This window comes from Biomphalaria glabrata, chromosome 14, assembly GCF_947242115.1.
Source record: "Biomphalaria glabrata chromosome 14, xgBioGlab47.1, whole genome shotgun sequence".
Lineage (NCBI taxonomy): Eukaryota > Metazoa > Mollusca > Gastropoda > Planorbidae > Biomphalaria > Biomphalaria glabrata.
The window spans coordinates 1,007,154-1,024,748 of NC_074724.1; the positions used below are offsets into that span (position 1 = coordinate 1,007,154).

The 17,595-nt window shown below is 34.4% G+C and overlaps 1 protein-coding gene across 3 annotated transcripts in view; it reads right to left on the reverse strand.

The window, feature by feature from the left end:
• Positions 1 to 2,358: 2,358 nt before the first annotated feature.
• LOC106064225 (uncharacterized) overlaps positions 2,359 to 17,595 on the reverse strand; it is a 45,170-nt gene continuing 29,933 nt past the window's right edge. Inside the window, exons 1-6 of one of the 3 annotated variants that reach the window (XM_056010400.1) lie at positions 10,827 to 10,965; positions 8,017 to 8,174; positions 4,272 to 4,317; positions 3,910 to 3,975; positions 3,733 to 3,798; positions 2,359 to 3,585 (exon numbers count right to left, since the gene is read on the reverse strand). In XM_056010400.1, the coding sequence (XP_055866375.1) occupies positions 2,642 to 3,585; positions 3,733 to 3,798; positions 3,910 to 3,975; positions 4,272 to 4,317; positions 8,017 to 8,025 (1,131 nt within the window). In that variant the 5' untranslated portion in view covers positions 8,026 to 8,174; positions 10,827 to 10,965 and the 3' untranslated portion in view covers positions 2,359 to 2,641. Of the gene's footprint in view, positions 3,586 to 3,732; positions 3,799 to 3,909; positions 3,976 to 4,271; positions 4,318 to 8,016; positions 8,175 to 10,757; positions 10,966 to 17,595 lie in introns of those variants that run through there. The other 2 variants (XM_056010401.1, XM_056010402.1) reach the window with 2 other exon arrangements.

The following is a 17,595-nucleotide window of genomic DNA, read 5'->3' on the forward strand; positions in this document are numbered from 1 at the left end:
ATTTAAGCAACGAAACACATTGAAAGCCCATTATTGAAATAAGTTGTCACATTGAAAGCTTCTTATGTAATTATTTGCAAATTGACATATTTCTATATAAAGCTGAGCGAGTCAACTTTACCTGATAATGAAGCATTTTTATTGGTGTATTATCGTTTTAATATGGATCAAGACATCCACAAAAAGCTGCTCTTGGTAAAAACGGATAATTGATAATAAAGGCAAATCATTGTTTGTTTTAATAGGATTACTTGAAAGAAAATAACAACCTCTTTATCAGATATATTACCAGTAGCAACGGATAAAGTTAGCAATACCCATTTAAAGTACTTATATCATAAATATATATATAACCCAAAGTTTTCTATACATGTATTCTATATCAATTAGTTTAATTCTTACTTAGAACGCAATTTTAACAAACGCTTGCATAATAAGGGATTCTTGTTATTATCTCAGTACCTCATGGTTTAAAATGGGGAACTGAAGTTCAATAGCACAATTCTCAAACAATCAGCGCCGGCATAGGCAGCCTTATCTTATCTTATCTTATCTTATATAATACAGACGTTACTTCAAAAAAGAAGATGATTACGTCCTACGCGTCATGCATTTAGTCATGCATATTAACCAATGAATTAAATTCTGCCAAGTCACTGGTTTTCTTGGCTAGCTCAGGCAACCCATTCCATGCTCTAATAGCACTAGGGAAGAAGGAGTATTTGTACAAATTTGTCCTAGCATATGGGACGAGGAATGTGCCTTTATCTTTGTGTCTTTCAGAGTATTTTATTAAATTTTGTTTTTGTATTTGAAGATTATGGTTCAGTGGTTTATGTATTATTGCTACTTTACTTTTGAGCCTTCTGTCCTGAAGGCTTTCTAAATTTAGTGATTTTACTAAAGGTGTTACTCTAGTCAAATGTGAATATTCGTTTGTTATGAATCGCACTGCTCTATTTTGTGTTAATCTGGAACATCTATGTTCGTCTCCTATCATGTCTGACTCCACGAAGCACGAATCCAGCTATCTACGACATTCGCGACTTATTAGTAGTGACCAGTCAAGTGTGTAACAGTAATACAGCATTTATTCATTTACAACTATTAATTACATCATTGCATCAACATTTATGTAGAGGAAGCAACTTAAATATAAAATGTGCCAGTGGGTAATTTAAGTTATGCCAATCGTACGATACACTTAATATGTTAACCCTTGAAGTCCTACTTCTTTCAAAGCATGTGACAAGAGCCATGGCTGATTGTGATAGGCCCTTGTCAGGTGCTGGTCCCAATTTAAGAAATCGATTAAATCGGCCTAAGGCCGGTACTTCTTATTTGTATCAGCGTTACTAGTTGACTAGCTAACGTGAAAATAAAAGAGATGTCTATGTGTTTTTTTAAGCAGTGGCGTCACTAGGGTCGATGTTTTCCGATAAGTTATCTTAGTAGGTCTGAAATTATTGTGAAATGTATTTAGTTTTAAAATGTTTCTCTGTCGATCTTATTGTGTTTGGAGGGGCGGTGGCTAAGTGATACATTTCTTTGCTTCCCCTCTAAGTCCACCCAGCTCTAATGGATAGGCCTACTTAATGATTGTTGAGAAAAGCAAAGGCAGTTGGTCGTTGTGCTAGGCACTTGACACCCTCGTTAACCCTGACCGCAGAAACAGACGACCTTTACATGACCTACCCCATAGATCATAAGGTCTAAAAGGGTATTTTACTTTTATATACTTCTAATGTACTTACCAAGTTCTGGCAATACAGTAAAGCATCAAGGTTCTTATCAAAATCTTGTAGAAATACGCGAGCTTCTATCAATCCATACACTATTACAGTAGGCACTCCATGAATCTTCTAGTTATGTAAATGTTTTCAATGTAAAAATACGTTCATATAGTAATATAGTCCTATAAAGTTAAATACAACATTCTTGGTCTTCAGGATTCGGATATTAAAATTTAGTGGGTGTTGTTTTGTTTTAATAAATTATTTAATACCATGAACTAATTATCACAAATTATTTATTTGTTTCGTTACCAGCACAGCCTCCTCGTCGACATATTTTAAATAACACTGTTAAAATAAGACGCAGAATATTAAATGTAATTTTTTAAAGGTGCATCAAAAGACAACAGTGTTTTGATTTTAAAAAGTTAATATTTATCAGTTATTTTCCTTGAAAAACAAACATGGCTGCTTGAACAAAAAGAACTTTAAAAAATGAATATCAAACAACGCACTATATTTTTTTTTCAATTCATTTTTTTTTCCTTGAAAACATTTTTGTTTTTGAAATATTTGTAAACTTTTAAATTACATTTTAAATGAAAGAATATATATATATCACATCTAATAATTATTTCCACAAACCTAATGTTAAAATCAAGTTCAAGATCTACACTTGGTAGATTTTGTTTGCATTTAAACATGTTTTAATTATTGTAAATGTAAATTACAAAGTACAACATAGATAAATTAAAGGAAACAAAACATTGTAAATTTAAAGATAACATACACAATTTATTTACATAACTCAAGACTAAAGAGACATTTGAGTTTAACGTTCAGAATGTCAAAGGTTCTCAAAGACATCTTCATGGTGGAGCTGGACAACTCACAAGGAAAACAACTCACTAGACAAGACCAACCCCGCTGTAATTTAATCCAGACTTGAAACTTCCACTGTGGACAAGTTCAGGCCAAGTCAAGTCTCCATACCCCAGACAGTAGACATGTGCTCCACTACTTCCTGGACATGTACAAGTTGTATAAGTTAACTTAGATCTATAATCACCCACCTCTAGTCTTTCTTTCCATTGACCAACACTGACCTGTTTAGAACATCCATGAGGATGTGACACTATAAAGGTCAACTTATGTTGAGATCTAGACTCTTTGTATTTGTTCAAGACTTTCTCCCTGATATTTTTAAAATGTTCCCACATTCCCATCAGTTTATTTCCTAAAGTTTTATCACATGTCACACAGTTCAACCTACACAAGTCATAATCAATGTTTAAATCTAGAACACTGACCTTATCAACACTGACCTCTGGACTGTCATCTCTATCATAAAACAATCTCAGGGTCGTGTGGTTGGCCTCAATAACATCAAAAACCAAATGTGTGGCTGTGGTCACATCAAACTCCCACCACACATTGCTGGCTGAATTTGAACCTTTACATTTTCTACACCAACATTTTGTGTAAGCAGTAAGTCTATAACGTCCATCTTGTGAGACTCCATCTTGAAACTTGTTTACATACCACACACTTCCACTTCCTGTCCTCAAGATTCTTCTCTCAATCATGTTAGAAAATGGATATGGTTCAGTTGTCTTTGGATAAAACTTTGGTCTGTGTGGACTTGACATTTCCACACTAACTCTAACTGTGAGGTCAGCTTTAACTTTAATGAGTTCATACAAATCATTGTCTTGAAAACCTTCAGGTAAATGTTTTAAGTTGAATGTATCAACAGGTATAAACTGTATATGACCTGGATTCTTCTTACAGCCTACAAGATATTTGTGTAGATCAGCTTCTCCACCTTCTGACTCCTGAGTTTCATGATCACCTGGAGAACAAGGAAATAAACTTGTTAAAATGTTTACATCACAATGTACAGTATTGAGTCAATCAAAAGATATCTATAAATAGATCAAGTCTAAGTCATGTGTTGATCTCTACAGTTTATACAATAAACATTAAACTCAAAAGTTACCAATTAGTGGACCTTTAACCTCATCTGACTGGACTTTAAACTGGTCATTGGTCAAATGATGAAGACCTTAAAGGATGAAAGTCAAATAACTATTTTATATATTCTTTTCTTTTATTATTATTAGAAAATAGACTTATACAAAAATCTTTCTCTATCTAAACATTTACAAATGTTTACCTGTATCTTGATTCTCACCCCCAAGACTGGAGGAGTCTGCTAGGTCAGTCTGATCCTTTAGACAAACTGAAATAGTTTAAATACATGTGTCAGTTAATCTAATTTTTTACAGATTTTTTCTTTTAAAAGAAAAAAAAAAGAATATTTTTTTCAAAATACTGCATTTTTTTCATAGAAAAGATACTAAAGATTTTACTAAAGATTTTATATATAGTTTTAGAAGTTGAACATAGACCTAACTTTGCAACAACTGAATCTGACATGTTGACTATTATTGTGCTAAATTCTAGTGAAAAATTTGATAATAAAATAAAACCATAAAACTTTTTAATTTTAGGTTTTCTTTCACGCTGATTTAATACCATTAAGTCCACAGGTGTCTTGAAGAAAACTTGGGTCTTCAAGGTTCTGGAAATTAGAACAAAATATGTACATAAAGTTGCTTTAATTTTTTTCTTTATATATAAACAAATTTACATCAATGAAATATTCTCAGAAAAAAAATATTTTTATATCTTTTTGCTTGTGTAGTAAAATTAAATTAATATTTTGTTGTTTAATAAATTGCTTCAACTAAGATTAATCGCATTTTTTTTTCACTTAGACCCATGCGAAATGCTTTAAAATGAAATGTAAAAAATAATAATTCATCAGGCTTTGGTAGTCTGGATTTCAATTCAGAGCTCCAATTAACTTTAAAACTACTTTTTGAGTACTAGATCTAGATTATAAATCTAAATGACAATTTCCTTATGATAGAAAACAAAATGATATAAATGAAAATAAGTAATAAAAGAATTAAAAATTATAAGTCGAATAACACAATTATAAAGAAACCACAAATAAAAAAAATACAATAGTCTAGAATTTCTTATGTATATTATTTTGAATAATAATAATAGTATCCTTATTACAAAAATGGAGTATTTTTTTTATCAAGATCTAGCAGCCTGGTAGTGGGATATGCAATAATAGTTGTCTCTCCATAGTCTTGGGTATGAATTCTGCCTGCTCTATCCCTAGTCATCCTGTCTGAATTTTTTGCAATTAGAAAAAAAAGTCTGTAACTATATCTACATTTTAAAGAGTACATTCTAGATCCTGTCTAGTTGATTTCTATTATTTTTTTTTTAAACAAAGATATTTACAGTTTTAGAATTAGTCTATAGATCTTGTAGGACTACTTTTTCTTTATATTTTAGATTTTATCTAGATGCAATAACTTTTATTTAAATCTAAGTAGGTCTATATCTAAACTCTAAAGATTTACATATCAATAGACTAAATGTAGTATTAATTAACTTGTTTATAAATCTAGACTAGAAGCTAATGTGAATTTAGATGTAGATATATATTTTCTACATTACCTAAGATCTAATTAGTTATGGTAGTTTATATAGTGTTATAGGTTTAATGTATCAAGGCTGCGGGCAAAACCGAGGTTAGGAAGCTACTCGTCAAGGAACTCCTGTATGCTGATGATGCTGCTATTGTGGCTGATTCTGATATTCAGCTACAGTCCCTGGTTGACAAACTATCTGCTGCTTGCCAGAAGTTCGGCTTAAACATCAGTCAAAGCAAGACTAAGATACTTGTCCAAAACACAAACACTGCACCTCAAGTAAGCATTAATGGCCAACCACTAGAAAATGTTGATCACTTTTGTTACCTTGGCTCCATCATATCCAACAACACTCTACTGGATAAAGACATAAACAACAGGATAGCCAAAGCAATGGCCACCATGTCACGCTTGCAGAAAAGAGTCTGGGACAACATATTACTGTCAAGCAAAAGGAAACGATCGTCTCTCGAGACGTAAAATGCCACAGAGGTTTTCTTTATTGGGAATTTGACGAGACTATAAATAGACTATTTTTAGACGGACATAGGAATTTTGGGATATTAATTGAATAGAATATATGCAATAGATTGTAACGGTTAGAGACGACATGAAAGAACGACTCACTCCTCTTAGTGGCAAGACATTATCTTTAGTAACTGTCGACATTTGGACTGTGCCCCTTTATTTTCTGGATTAAACAGTTGTTAAGTATCTATAGTTTTTCTTAAGTATTTTACACAAGTTGGTATATGTTTTCTAAACAACCCACAGCAATAGATCAACACCAGAGTCTAACTTAAATTTACCGTTGTAGCTTAAGTGATTTAAATAGTACAGATGTTAATTTAAAAAAGAAGATAATTATGTTCTATGCATTTCAAGTGTCAATCTAGACATGCATGTTAATCATTAACTTAAACTCCTGATAAGTCTTTAGTTTTTCAGGCTAATTCAGGCAACCCATTCCATTCTTTACTGACACTAGGAAATGAGCACTTGTAGATGGTCGTTGTATGGTCGCAAGACACCCTCGTTAACTGTAGGCCACATGAAAAGATGATCTTAATAACAGAGTCTGCACTACATATCTTAAATGCAGGGTCTGACAGGAATACTTTTTACAAGATATACAAGTCTCTTAACACTAGATAGATCTATTTATACGCCTACACTGATTATGGATCTAGTAAAATATTATCTGAACCTATATCTATCATACACAATGTGTCTCTGGCCTGTGTCACATATGTCAGCTGCTAACCCTTTTGCGTCTCGAATAGGGTTATAATAATATTTTACTTCCTAGTTAAAACCTCACGCAGGACGACGGGAGAGGGTAGCAGGTGTCATTCACTTATGGATTGCTTCTTTGCTAGGTGTGTGTGTATTGTTATTTTTGGCAATATAATGGTGCGCTGTTTCTAAGGACGCAATATCGTCATTGTTTCTTTCTGTTTTGTTTGGGTACAGATTTTTGGCTGGAGCTCTCTGTAGTTGCATGGACACTACTTGGCTATTATACTTTATATTAGGTTGCAGGCATCGCGAGGCGGACTGAACTGTTTGCATGTGAGGTGTGCATGCCTGTTAACTAGATCTACGTTGTATAATTTCACATAATTTAGGCCTTCTAATCTAGTTTTTATTATTATGCATAATCATCCTTTATGTTATATTTTATTATCGAATAATCAAAACCTTTGATATTTACACTCTCGTTTATAACTAGTATATGTCATTACTTATTGACACTCTCGTTGTTAACTAATATATGTCATTACTTATCGAGACTTTCATTGTTTACTAATATATGTCATTACTTATTTACACTCTCGTTGTTAACTAATATACGTCATTACTTATCGAGACTTTCATTGTTTACTAATATATGTCATTACTTATTTACACTCTCGTTGTTAACTAATAAACGTCATTACTTATTTAAACTCTCGTTGTTAACTAATAAACGTCATTACTTATTTACATTCTCGTTGTTAACTAATAAACGTCATTACTTATTTACATTCTCGTTGTTAACTAATAAACGTCATTACTTATTTACACTCTCGTTGTTAACTAATATATGTCATTACTTATTGACACTCTCGTTGTTAACTTATATACATCATTACTTATTGACACTCTCGTTGTTAACTAATATGTGTCATTACTTATTTACACTCTCGTTGTTAACTAATTTACGTTAATATATTGCCATTACTTGTTTTGTAAAAATTAATTAATATATTAACTGTTTGAATGTCAGGGGTGCCTGAGAGATGAACTTCAATTTGTAGTCCTCCCGTAGAGCCTTGGCGTCAAACTCTGCTGTTACGCGTAGTGTCTTATGGCTCCCACACAACTCACATGTCAAAAGACTCTGCAGACAAACTTTCCCGCCCCATCAACATTTGACCGGAACCACGCAAATGTCTGAGATGCCTGGTCAGACGAACCAAGGCTAAAAATTACAACCACGGAAGCTGGCAGCTTTGATATTTACGTTGCCAGCTTGTTTGCTCATACTCACAGAAGCTTCTCTATTTAGTGTATTTATGTTGTCCACATGTCATATTGAAACAGTTAGATTGACATAGAGTCACAAAAAATATGTGTCTATATTAAATGTCACTATCTGATACGTTTATTTTTTTCTTTACCACATGCTATACATTGAATTATAAACTCACACATTCAGATACAAACATATACGTGCAATTATTACCACACACATGCCACTTCGTAAATCAAAAGTTATCTACCGTGTCCATGTCAGAAGGCAAGGTGGTTGAGCGGTTAAGTACTTGGCTTCCGAACCTTGGGTCCTGGGTTCGAATCTCAATGAAGACTGGTATTTTGAATTTCAAAACTCCGATGGGTACGGGTCGTTATGCTGGCCACAAGACTCCCTGCTTGTTAACTGTTGACCAAAGAAACAGATGGCCATTTAAACATCATCTGCACTTTAGATTTTGTTATGTTAAAAAAAAATGATTAGCCCAGTTTTAGATCTAAATTTATACAACATCAATAGAAACCTAATTTTTTTCTACGGATCACTATTATACAATTCTATATTAGAAAAAAAATTAGATAAATAAAAAAAAATACATTGAAGAAATAACTTTGAAATATAATAATAATAATTATTTTATTTATAAAGCGCTGTTAACAAAAAAAATGTAGGCTCTAGGCGCTTTAATGACATGTCAAACACAAACACCACAATTCAAATGACAAATGGACAGTTCTTAATGTTCTTCTTAAACATGGTGTAGCATGTGGCCTGTCTGAGAATCAATGGGGAGTGAGTTCCAAACCTTTGGTCCGTGCACAGAAAAAGCCCGCAGACCGTAGCTTTTGAGGGAGAAACGTTGCACCAGTAAAAGCGTTGAGTCCATTGAGCGCAGGGCTCTCTGGGGGACATATGGAGTAATCAGTTCTCTAAGGTACAAGGGCATCTCATTGTTATATATACACTGATGACAAAGTGTGGCGACCTTTTAATCGATTCTCGCTTTCACGGGGAGCCAATGGAGCGTGCGCAAGAGAGCAGTAGCAGAAAATCGTCTTTTTTTTTCTTCTAATGACTCTGTGTTTGTACTGACAACTTCGTGAATTATATTTATGGAAACACAGACATAGACTAAAAAGTCATTTAAGGAAATTCCGATTATTTCTTTATAATCAAAAAGTTTCCCTAACAGTGAAGCGCCCCCTTGTATTTAAATTGATATCTATTTGTCTTATAACTACTAACAAATATTAAAGTGATCTCACTGGGGAGGAGGGGGTGGCCGCATTGGATCACTACAAAGCGTTTCTGACGTACTGGGTCTAGAGCAAATCTTTGTTCGCTGGGGCTGACTTACATTTCGATGGGGCCTTTTGGCAATGACATGAATAATTGAGCATTTATTTAAGACTTTTATTCTAATTAAGCATTGGAGACTAACATCCGATGTTGTGGGACCATGTTGATCACAATGTGCAGAGATGCGTTTATTTGCAGTAGTGTTTGCCTATCTGAAATATTATGGTATATGTTTTTAAGATGTATACACTATTTTTGTTTCTCATTGTCACGAGTCGAGTCTGTGACCTATTTTGATCAGTTTCTGGAAGCTTGAGGTCAAACCAGTGCAAGTGTTCAGCGTAAACAAGTTAATTTTAGGTATCCAAACAAAGAAAGAGGTTAATAGAAAAAAATAGCACACATCAGCTTTTAGAAGGTCAAAGTTACTAAAATAATTAGGGGAGAAGTTTCCATGATTTTGGAATGTACGATTAAGAAAGGTATAAATTAAGGGAAAGTCAATTAGAAGGGGGTCCTCGCTTAGTCCTCGATTAGTAATGGTTATACGTTTTGTGATATTAGCGGGTCCATTAATTAAAGTTTTATTAGTTGAATTTGAAGTAATACTAAGTGAAGTTTTATGTATCTAAGTTTTATTTATGAAGTATTAAGTCAAGTTGTTATTGAATTGAGAAGTTAATTTGATGTGAAAGTTGAAGAAGTATCACTAAAGAAGTTTGAAAGAAAATACAAAGACATGTTTCTTTCTTCATTTTATTGAATTGTCAAGTTTGATCATAGAATCCCCGGCAAGTGTGTTCGTCACACTCATCATATTGTAAAAAAATCAACAAGACGAAACTCTTCGATAATTGAAAGTAAAAAAATGTTTCTCTATTCACTTAGATCTGAATCAACTGTCTCTTCTTGTTGGTCTAAAATATAAAGGAAGGAGTTGAAGGTTCTATAAAATGGGTACTCAACCAGTGGGTCGCGACCCTCATGGATGTCGAATGAAGATTTGTCAGGGGTCGCCAAAGACCATCAAAAAATATTTTTTTGGTCTACTCTTCTATTGCTCTCTGCGGGGGGTCAAAGCAGAGTGGGGGATTGTAAAAAGGGGTCGCCGAGCTTCAAAGGTTGAGAACCACTATTCTATACTGACATTTAAATACAATATCATATAAAAAAAATCGAAATTTTCTCTTCATCCTTTAAATTGAACATGTACCACTGAGCTAGTCAATTGCTAACAAAAATAAAGCTACGAATAAGTAACATTTATGTCTTGTTTGACAATAAATACACGTGGAAAGTTTAAACGTAATCCCAGAATGCAAAGCGGAATAAATAAACTGTATGAGAATGAATCCTTACAGAAAGATTGAGCGACTTTGTCTGGACTTGGTTGAAAAAGATCTTGTTGAAATACGAGTAGACACATTATTTGATGTTACTATTGAACAGGTTTGTGAATTTCTTTATGTGACACTTGCCGCTTGTTACCCTTATTATAAACACACACCAATCCCAACCTTATAAAAAATATAACACTAAGTTACATTGAACAAAAAAACTAAATTGATTGGAATCTAGATGAAGTCTTGGATATCTACATTAGGTGCCACTTTCTTATAAATCGTTTACATAATTATACATTAGAATATAGTTACACACAAAACTAACATAAATAATCATTAAACTTACGTGACTTAATTTTTTTTTCACATCCCTACAGTCTCAACAACTTCCTAAACTATTTCAACATATACTTACATGTTGTTGGCTTCCTTCTGTCGTAACGACTGTCGCTATGGTTACTCTCGTAGAAAACTTTGTCATGTGACTGTGGAACGCTATTTTTGGAGACTCTCCCATCCACGTCATAGGACATTGAAAACTTATACTTGAGGATATTCCTAATAATGTCATATACAATTAATAGAGCAATGCTTAAATGTTCGTATTTGTAATTTTTATTTTAAAAAAACGGCTTTGGTGATTTTCTTTGAACTTTCAAGGTATGCAAAAAGAAGTGAGAAAAATTGTCAACTTATTGGCCACATCGCGAGAACTCGACTGTCGACTGTTCTATTGGTTTAAATATGTTTCGTTACCGTAAAATTTATTTTGGCATTAAGTATCTAAAAAGCGAATTCCCGATCTCGTCACCATAAATAGACAAACATGATTATAATATGTGGAGCGCCTTCTAGGAAATCGCGTCATGTAGCAACGTAGAGCTGTATTAGAAGTTATAAATTCATATTTTATTGTCAATGTACAATATATAATTCTTGGCCCTGAGGATTCTCTTAACTTATCTTATATAATACAGACGTTACTTCAAAAAAGAAGATGATTACGTCCTACGCGTCATGCATTTAGTCATGCATATTAACCAATGACTTAAATTCTGCCAAGTCACTGGTTTTCCTGGCTAGCTCAGGCAACCCATTCCATGCTCTAATAGCACTAGGGAAGAGGGAGTATTTGTACAAATTTGTCCTAGCATATGGGACGAGGAATGTGCCTTTATCTTTGTGTCTTTCAGAGTATTTTATTAAATTTTGTTTTTGTATTTGAAGATTATGGTTCAGTGGTTTATGTATTATTGCTACTTTACTTTTGAGCCTTCTGTCCTGAAGGCTTTCTAAATTTAGTGATTTTACTAAAGGTGTTACTCTAGTCAAATGTGAATATTCGTTTGTTATGAATCGCACTGCTCTATTTTGTGTCTGTTCTAGTTTCTTAATGTTTTCTTGAGTTGAGGGGTCCCAAACAGAGGATGCATATGCTATTATTGATTATCAATAAGTCTCCCAATTCTCTTCGACTGCAAAAAGCTGATAACAACTTTGTCATTTTCAAGAAAAAAACTTAAAACTTAGTGATTGTTTTTCGCAATTTTAACCCAAATGTTTGTTTGTTTTTTGAGCCAACATTTAAATGTCTAAAGGCCAAAATTATATTTTATTGCCAAGCACTTATTAGTTTAATTTTTGCGCGAAACTTTTATTTCATTTTTTCCCCTAAATTTAGATCTTAAATGTAAAGCTACTCAGATTCAGCGAGATTATATAAATAAAAATCAAATATAGACAACATCAATAACAATGTCAAGCATACAATATTGAGATATCGCTAGCCAACTAAATACCATTAGAAAAACTGAATTCATGTTACAAGATTAAGAGAAGTAAAAATGTGTTTCTGTGCTGCTGAAAAGTGACGAAGATTCAATGAACATTCGTTCAAAACAATAATAAGTTCACCGGACAAAGAGTTTATCAACTAATAGCTCTCAAGGAAAATACACGAAAAGCACAACAGGTCATGACTGCGACGTGAGAAAGAGAGAGAGAGAGAGTCAATGAGAGTGAGAGAGATGGAGAACGAGAGAGAGATGGAGAACGAGAGAGAGAGATGGAGAATGAGAGAGAGAGAGAGAGATAGAGAGAAATGGAGAACGAGAGAGAGAGATGGAGAACGAGAGAGAGATGGAGAACGAGAGAGAGATGGAGAACGAGAGAAAGAGAGAGAGATAGAGAACGAGAGAGAGAGAGAGATGGAAAAGGAAAAAGAGAGAGAGAGAGATGGAGAACGAGAGAGAGAGATGGAGAAAGAGAGAGAGAGATGGAGAACGAGAGAGAGAGATGGAGAACGAGAGAAAAAGAGAGTGAGAGATGGAGAACGAGAGAAAGAGAGAGAGAGATAGAGAACGAGAAAAAGAAAGAGTTGGAAAGAGAGAACGTGTAACAGGGAGGAAAAAGGGGAGAAATGAAAAAGGGAAAACAGAGAGAGAGAAAATAAGAGAGAGATAAAGACTTATATGGAAGATGAAAGAGAGAGAGGTTGGAGCCCCGCCACAAAGAGAATATATAGTCACCTTCAGTCCATCGTACAAATATTCGTGTCCCTAATGGTACTCGCCCAGGGTCCCGTGCAATGCTCAGACCGCCATTGATTATTTACTTTTGTAGTAACGCTATCTTCATTTAAAAAAAAAATAAAGTTTTGTAGAAAAAAAGGGAGGAGACTAGAATCAAAGCATACCAAATAACGAGAGAGAGAGAGAGAGAGAGAGAGACAAAGAGAGAGTAAAAGAGAGAATAAGAAAAAGAAAAATATAGAAATGTTGACATTGTGTTTATGTGTATGTGTTTGTAAGCAAGCTTTTTTTTATTGTGAGTGTCCCGTGTGTTATGTAAGAGTGTGTTATTAAAGAGTTTGATGTATCCAACGTCTAGTGTTAGCCTAGCCTCGCATGTAGAAAATCTTGATCGACCACAGCCGGACCAAGGTTCTGCTTGTCCTTGATGTGGCAAAATATGTAGGTCACAGCTGGGACTGTGTATCCACGAGAAATATTGCATTCCTCATTCATCTTCGAACTCGAACACAAGCCTTATAATTATTATTATTTAAGCTAAGACGAGAGAAAAAGAGAAAAATAGAGAGAGAATAACAGAGAAAGAGAGACTGGAGCCCCGCCACAAAGAGAATCTATCGTGAGAGAGAGAGTAAGTGGGAAAGAGAAGGAGAGAAAGAGAGAGAGAGAGGAAGTGGAAAAGAAAGAAAGAGAAAGAGAAAGCGAGAGAGTTCGCTTAAACAATACACTTAGAAGCTAAATATTGCACTAAGGAACACTGAACTCAATAAGCGATGCCAACACTAGACGATGGATCCATCAGACTCATTAATAAAATACTCTCACATAACACAGGCTACACACAACACTATATGAGCTTTCATACTAAGTGGAATAGCAACAAACACATACACATAAACACAGTGTCAACGGAGAGAGAGAGAGAGAGAGTACGACGGAATAAAAGAGAGATAATGAGAGAAATGGAGAAAGAAAATAGACTGAGAGATAAAGAAAAACAAAAGAGAGACATACATAGATTTATTTTTTTTTTGGTTCTTTTTTTTAATTTTTTTTTTAAAGTGTGGTAGATGAAAAGGGAGGCTATTAGGATCAATCCATAGAAATGGTTAATTCGTGGATTATTTACCCTGCCGGTTTACCGTGTTTAACTAATCTCCATCGTTTGAAGATCAATGTGTTCAAGAGAGGCCTTTCCCCTTATCTAACAAGGGAAATGTAAAATATCGCAATTTTAGAATAACTTTGCTTCAAATCACTTTTTACTTTATGAAGCTGATATTGATGTCTAGATGACACACTGTACAGTAGCTGTTAATAATTATTGTTTTAATTTACAAAATAATAAAATTTCTCTGAAATTTTAATAAATGATGTCAGGCATTTTGAATTTGTTCTTTTCGTAAAATTAAAAAAAAATAGAAGAAAAAGAAGTAGACAGTACGAGGATCGAACCCACGAGCTATAGCATGACACTATAATAACTTAGTTAACCAGCCATACTCACGCGCTATAGCATGACACTATTATAACTTAGTTAATCAGCCATACTCACGCGCTATAGCATGACACTGTTATAACTTAGTTAACCAGCGATACTACTAAAAGGTAAAATGTAAAGTTACTCTTTCAGACCATGCGGACTATAGGTCAGATGATGTTTAGGTCATCTGTTACTTTGACCAACGATTTACGAGAGAGTCACGTGGCCTGCACAACGACCAACAATCTTTACCCCCCCCCCCCAACTAAAGTCACTAGAGTTGGATGGACTCTGACTACAGAACTAGAGAGAAAGATCCTAACACACACACACATTCATAACAATACGGCAACCGTCAGTTGATTGTCATCTCCATATTAGACATGGCTGCCAGGTCGTGAGGTATGCGCACTGGACTGTCGTACAGTTGACTCGATGCCCCCGGGTTCAAAGCCTGCCCGCTGCAATATCGAGTCGTCCTTTTGGAAGTTTGGACTAGGATGTAGATTGTCTTCAAGTCAACTCAGAAGGAATATCCGAAAGATTGAAAACATTTTACTAACAAAACATTTGGACTAAAAAGAATTAAATTAGACTAAAAGTCTTCCTATCCACCAAGACTCAAGTTTGAAACTGCTCTTTTGGGCAACAGCGACTTAAAATATAAATAAAATAAAACCTCACCACCTAGTTAGATTTAAGATTGAAAAAAAATCTGCAGTTTGAACAGTGGTGTAGCTAGGTTGGGGGGATTAGGGGGGGGGGAGAATTTGAAAATCCCCCCGGCCCACTATTGAGGGGGGCCTCCAAAAGGAGTGTTTTTTTTACATTAAAAACTAAATATTACGCAAAATGCAGGGTCCCCAAGAGGTCAAGCCCCCGGGCCCCCAAACGATGGAAAATTCCTAGCTACGCCCCTGAGTTAGAAAAGAGTCATTATGTTTTCAGCCTTCACCTTAGTCTGTTGTGTATTGTCATCGACTATGAATAAAAATGTCAAATTTGAACTTGATCCGAGAATGGGCAATGGGAGAAAAAGTTTTGTTCATGGTAAGATACGAGGGTCGCTTGATAAATGGGAGGCAGTCTGGTCCAAACACTAGTGACTGGTCTTGATTTCTGCTTGTTCCATACACAGAGGAGTTTTAAACAGTTGACCCGTTCTGTGATACATGCTTGCATTAGAACCAGGAGTTGGTTGCGAGGTTGATTCTGAATAGTTTAAAAACAAAATTATTTTTTTTTACCGACTGTTTTGTGGAAGGGTCGGCCTTAGGCATAAGTAAAGTAGGCAACCTAGGACATCCAATTGATAGGGGCATCGCCAAGGACCCCAAAACAATTTTTGTTAGGGACTAAATAGCGAGAAATGTGCACAATGCTAGTATTGGAGTAGACTAGAGTTTAAATAGATTGCTTACTTTTATTATTACCTGTTTACTTTTTTTTTCTATTTCACATATTTCACTTAGCCTAGAGACCCCAATTATCTAAGTGTAGTGTAACTGAGTTGATTTTCTGCGTGCGTCCAGCGTGTCAGAAGGCCATGTCCAGTGGGTGTGTTTCATGTCCAGTGTGTGTGTGTGTATAGTACTGCATCAGTGTTATGCGAGACGTGCTGGCTTCATTATCTTCTTATCTTATCTTATATAATACAGACGTTACTTCAAAAAAGAAGATGATTACGTCCTATGCGTCATGCATTTAGTCATGCATATTAACCAATGACTTAAATTCTGCCTAGTCACTGGTTTTCCTGGCTAGCTCAGGCAACCCATTCCATGCTCTAATAGCACTAGGGAAGAAGGAGTATTTGTACAAATTTGTCCTAGCATATGGGACGAGGAATGTGCCTTTATCTTTGTGTCTTTCAGAGTATTTTATTAAATTTTGTTTTTGTATTTGAAGATTATGGTTCAGTGTTTTATGTATTATTGCTACTTTACTTTTGAGCCTTCTGTCCTGAAGGCTTTCTAAATTTAGTGATTTTACTAAAGGTGTTACTCTAGTCAAATGTGAATATTCGTTTGTTATGAATCGCACTGCTCTATTTTGTGTATGTTCTAGTTTCTTAATGTTTTCTTGAGTTGAGGGGTCCCAAACAGTGGATGCATATTCTATTATTGGCCTAACAAAGGTTAAATAACATTTTAGTTTTATTTTCTTATTTGATTTATAGAAATTTCTTTTAAGAAATCCTAATGCTTTGTTTGATTTTTTTGTAGTTTCATCAATATGTGGATTCCATGACAGTTTTTCATTTATTATAACACCTAGGTATTTTGCGTTTTTAGTCTGTGTTACTGGTTTGCCATGAATAAGATAAGTGGAATTAATTTGTTTTAGTTTTTTTGTTACTCTTAACAACTGACATTTTTCTGGGTGGAAAGACATGCTCCAATTTGATTCCCATTTCTGTAATTCATCTAATTCTCTTTGTAAAATATCTGTGTCTTGTGTTGTTTTTATTGTTCTATATATTATGCAATCGTCTGCTAATAATCTGACTTTTGTTCCTGAAGTAATGCAATTTGGTAAATCATTTATGTAAATTAAAAATAGTAGTGGACCCAAGACTGTTCCTTGAGGTACACCTAAGTTTACTGTTATCGGTGTTGATTTAGAGCCATTTATTATTACAGTTTGTTCTCTCCCTATCAGAAAGTCTTTAATCCACTGATGCAGTGGACCATTAATGCCGAAATATTTTAATTTTTTAAGCAAACTATGGTGGTGAACTTTGTCAAAAGCCTTAGAAAAATCTAGTAAGATAGCATCTATTTGTTCACTATTATCTAAACCTTTTAAAAAATCATCAATTAGGCCTATTAGTTGTGTTTCACATGATCTATATCTCCTAAAGCCATGTTGGTATGGTGTGAGGACACTATGTTTGTCTAAGTGGTTTATGATGTTGCTACATATTATGTGTTCTAGGATTTTACATGTTATGCTGGTAAGTGATACTGGTCTGTAGTTTCCTGGGTCACTGTTTACTGTAGAGTCTAATTGTGTCGAATAAAGTCATGGTATTGGTATTCTAGTTGTTATCATTTCATTGCAAATATGTAACTCCTCAATGGACCTCATTCACCAATCGTAAACAAACAACATTTAGTCACGTAATCTTATTGATTAAACAATGGAAAAAACTGTCACGTGACAACCAT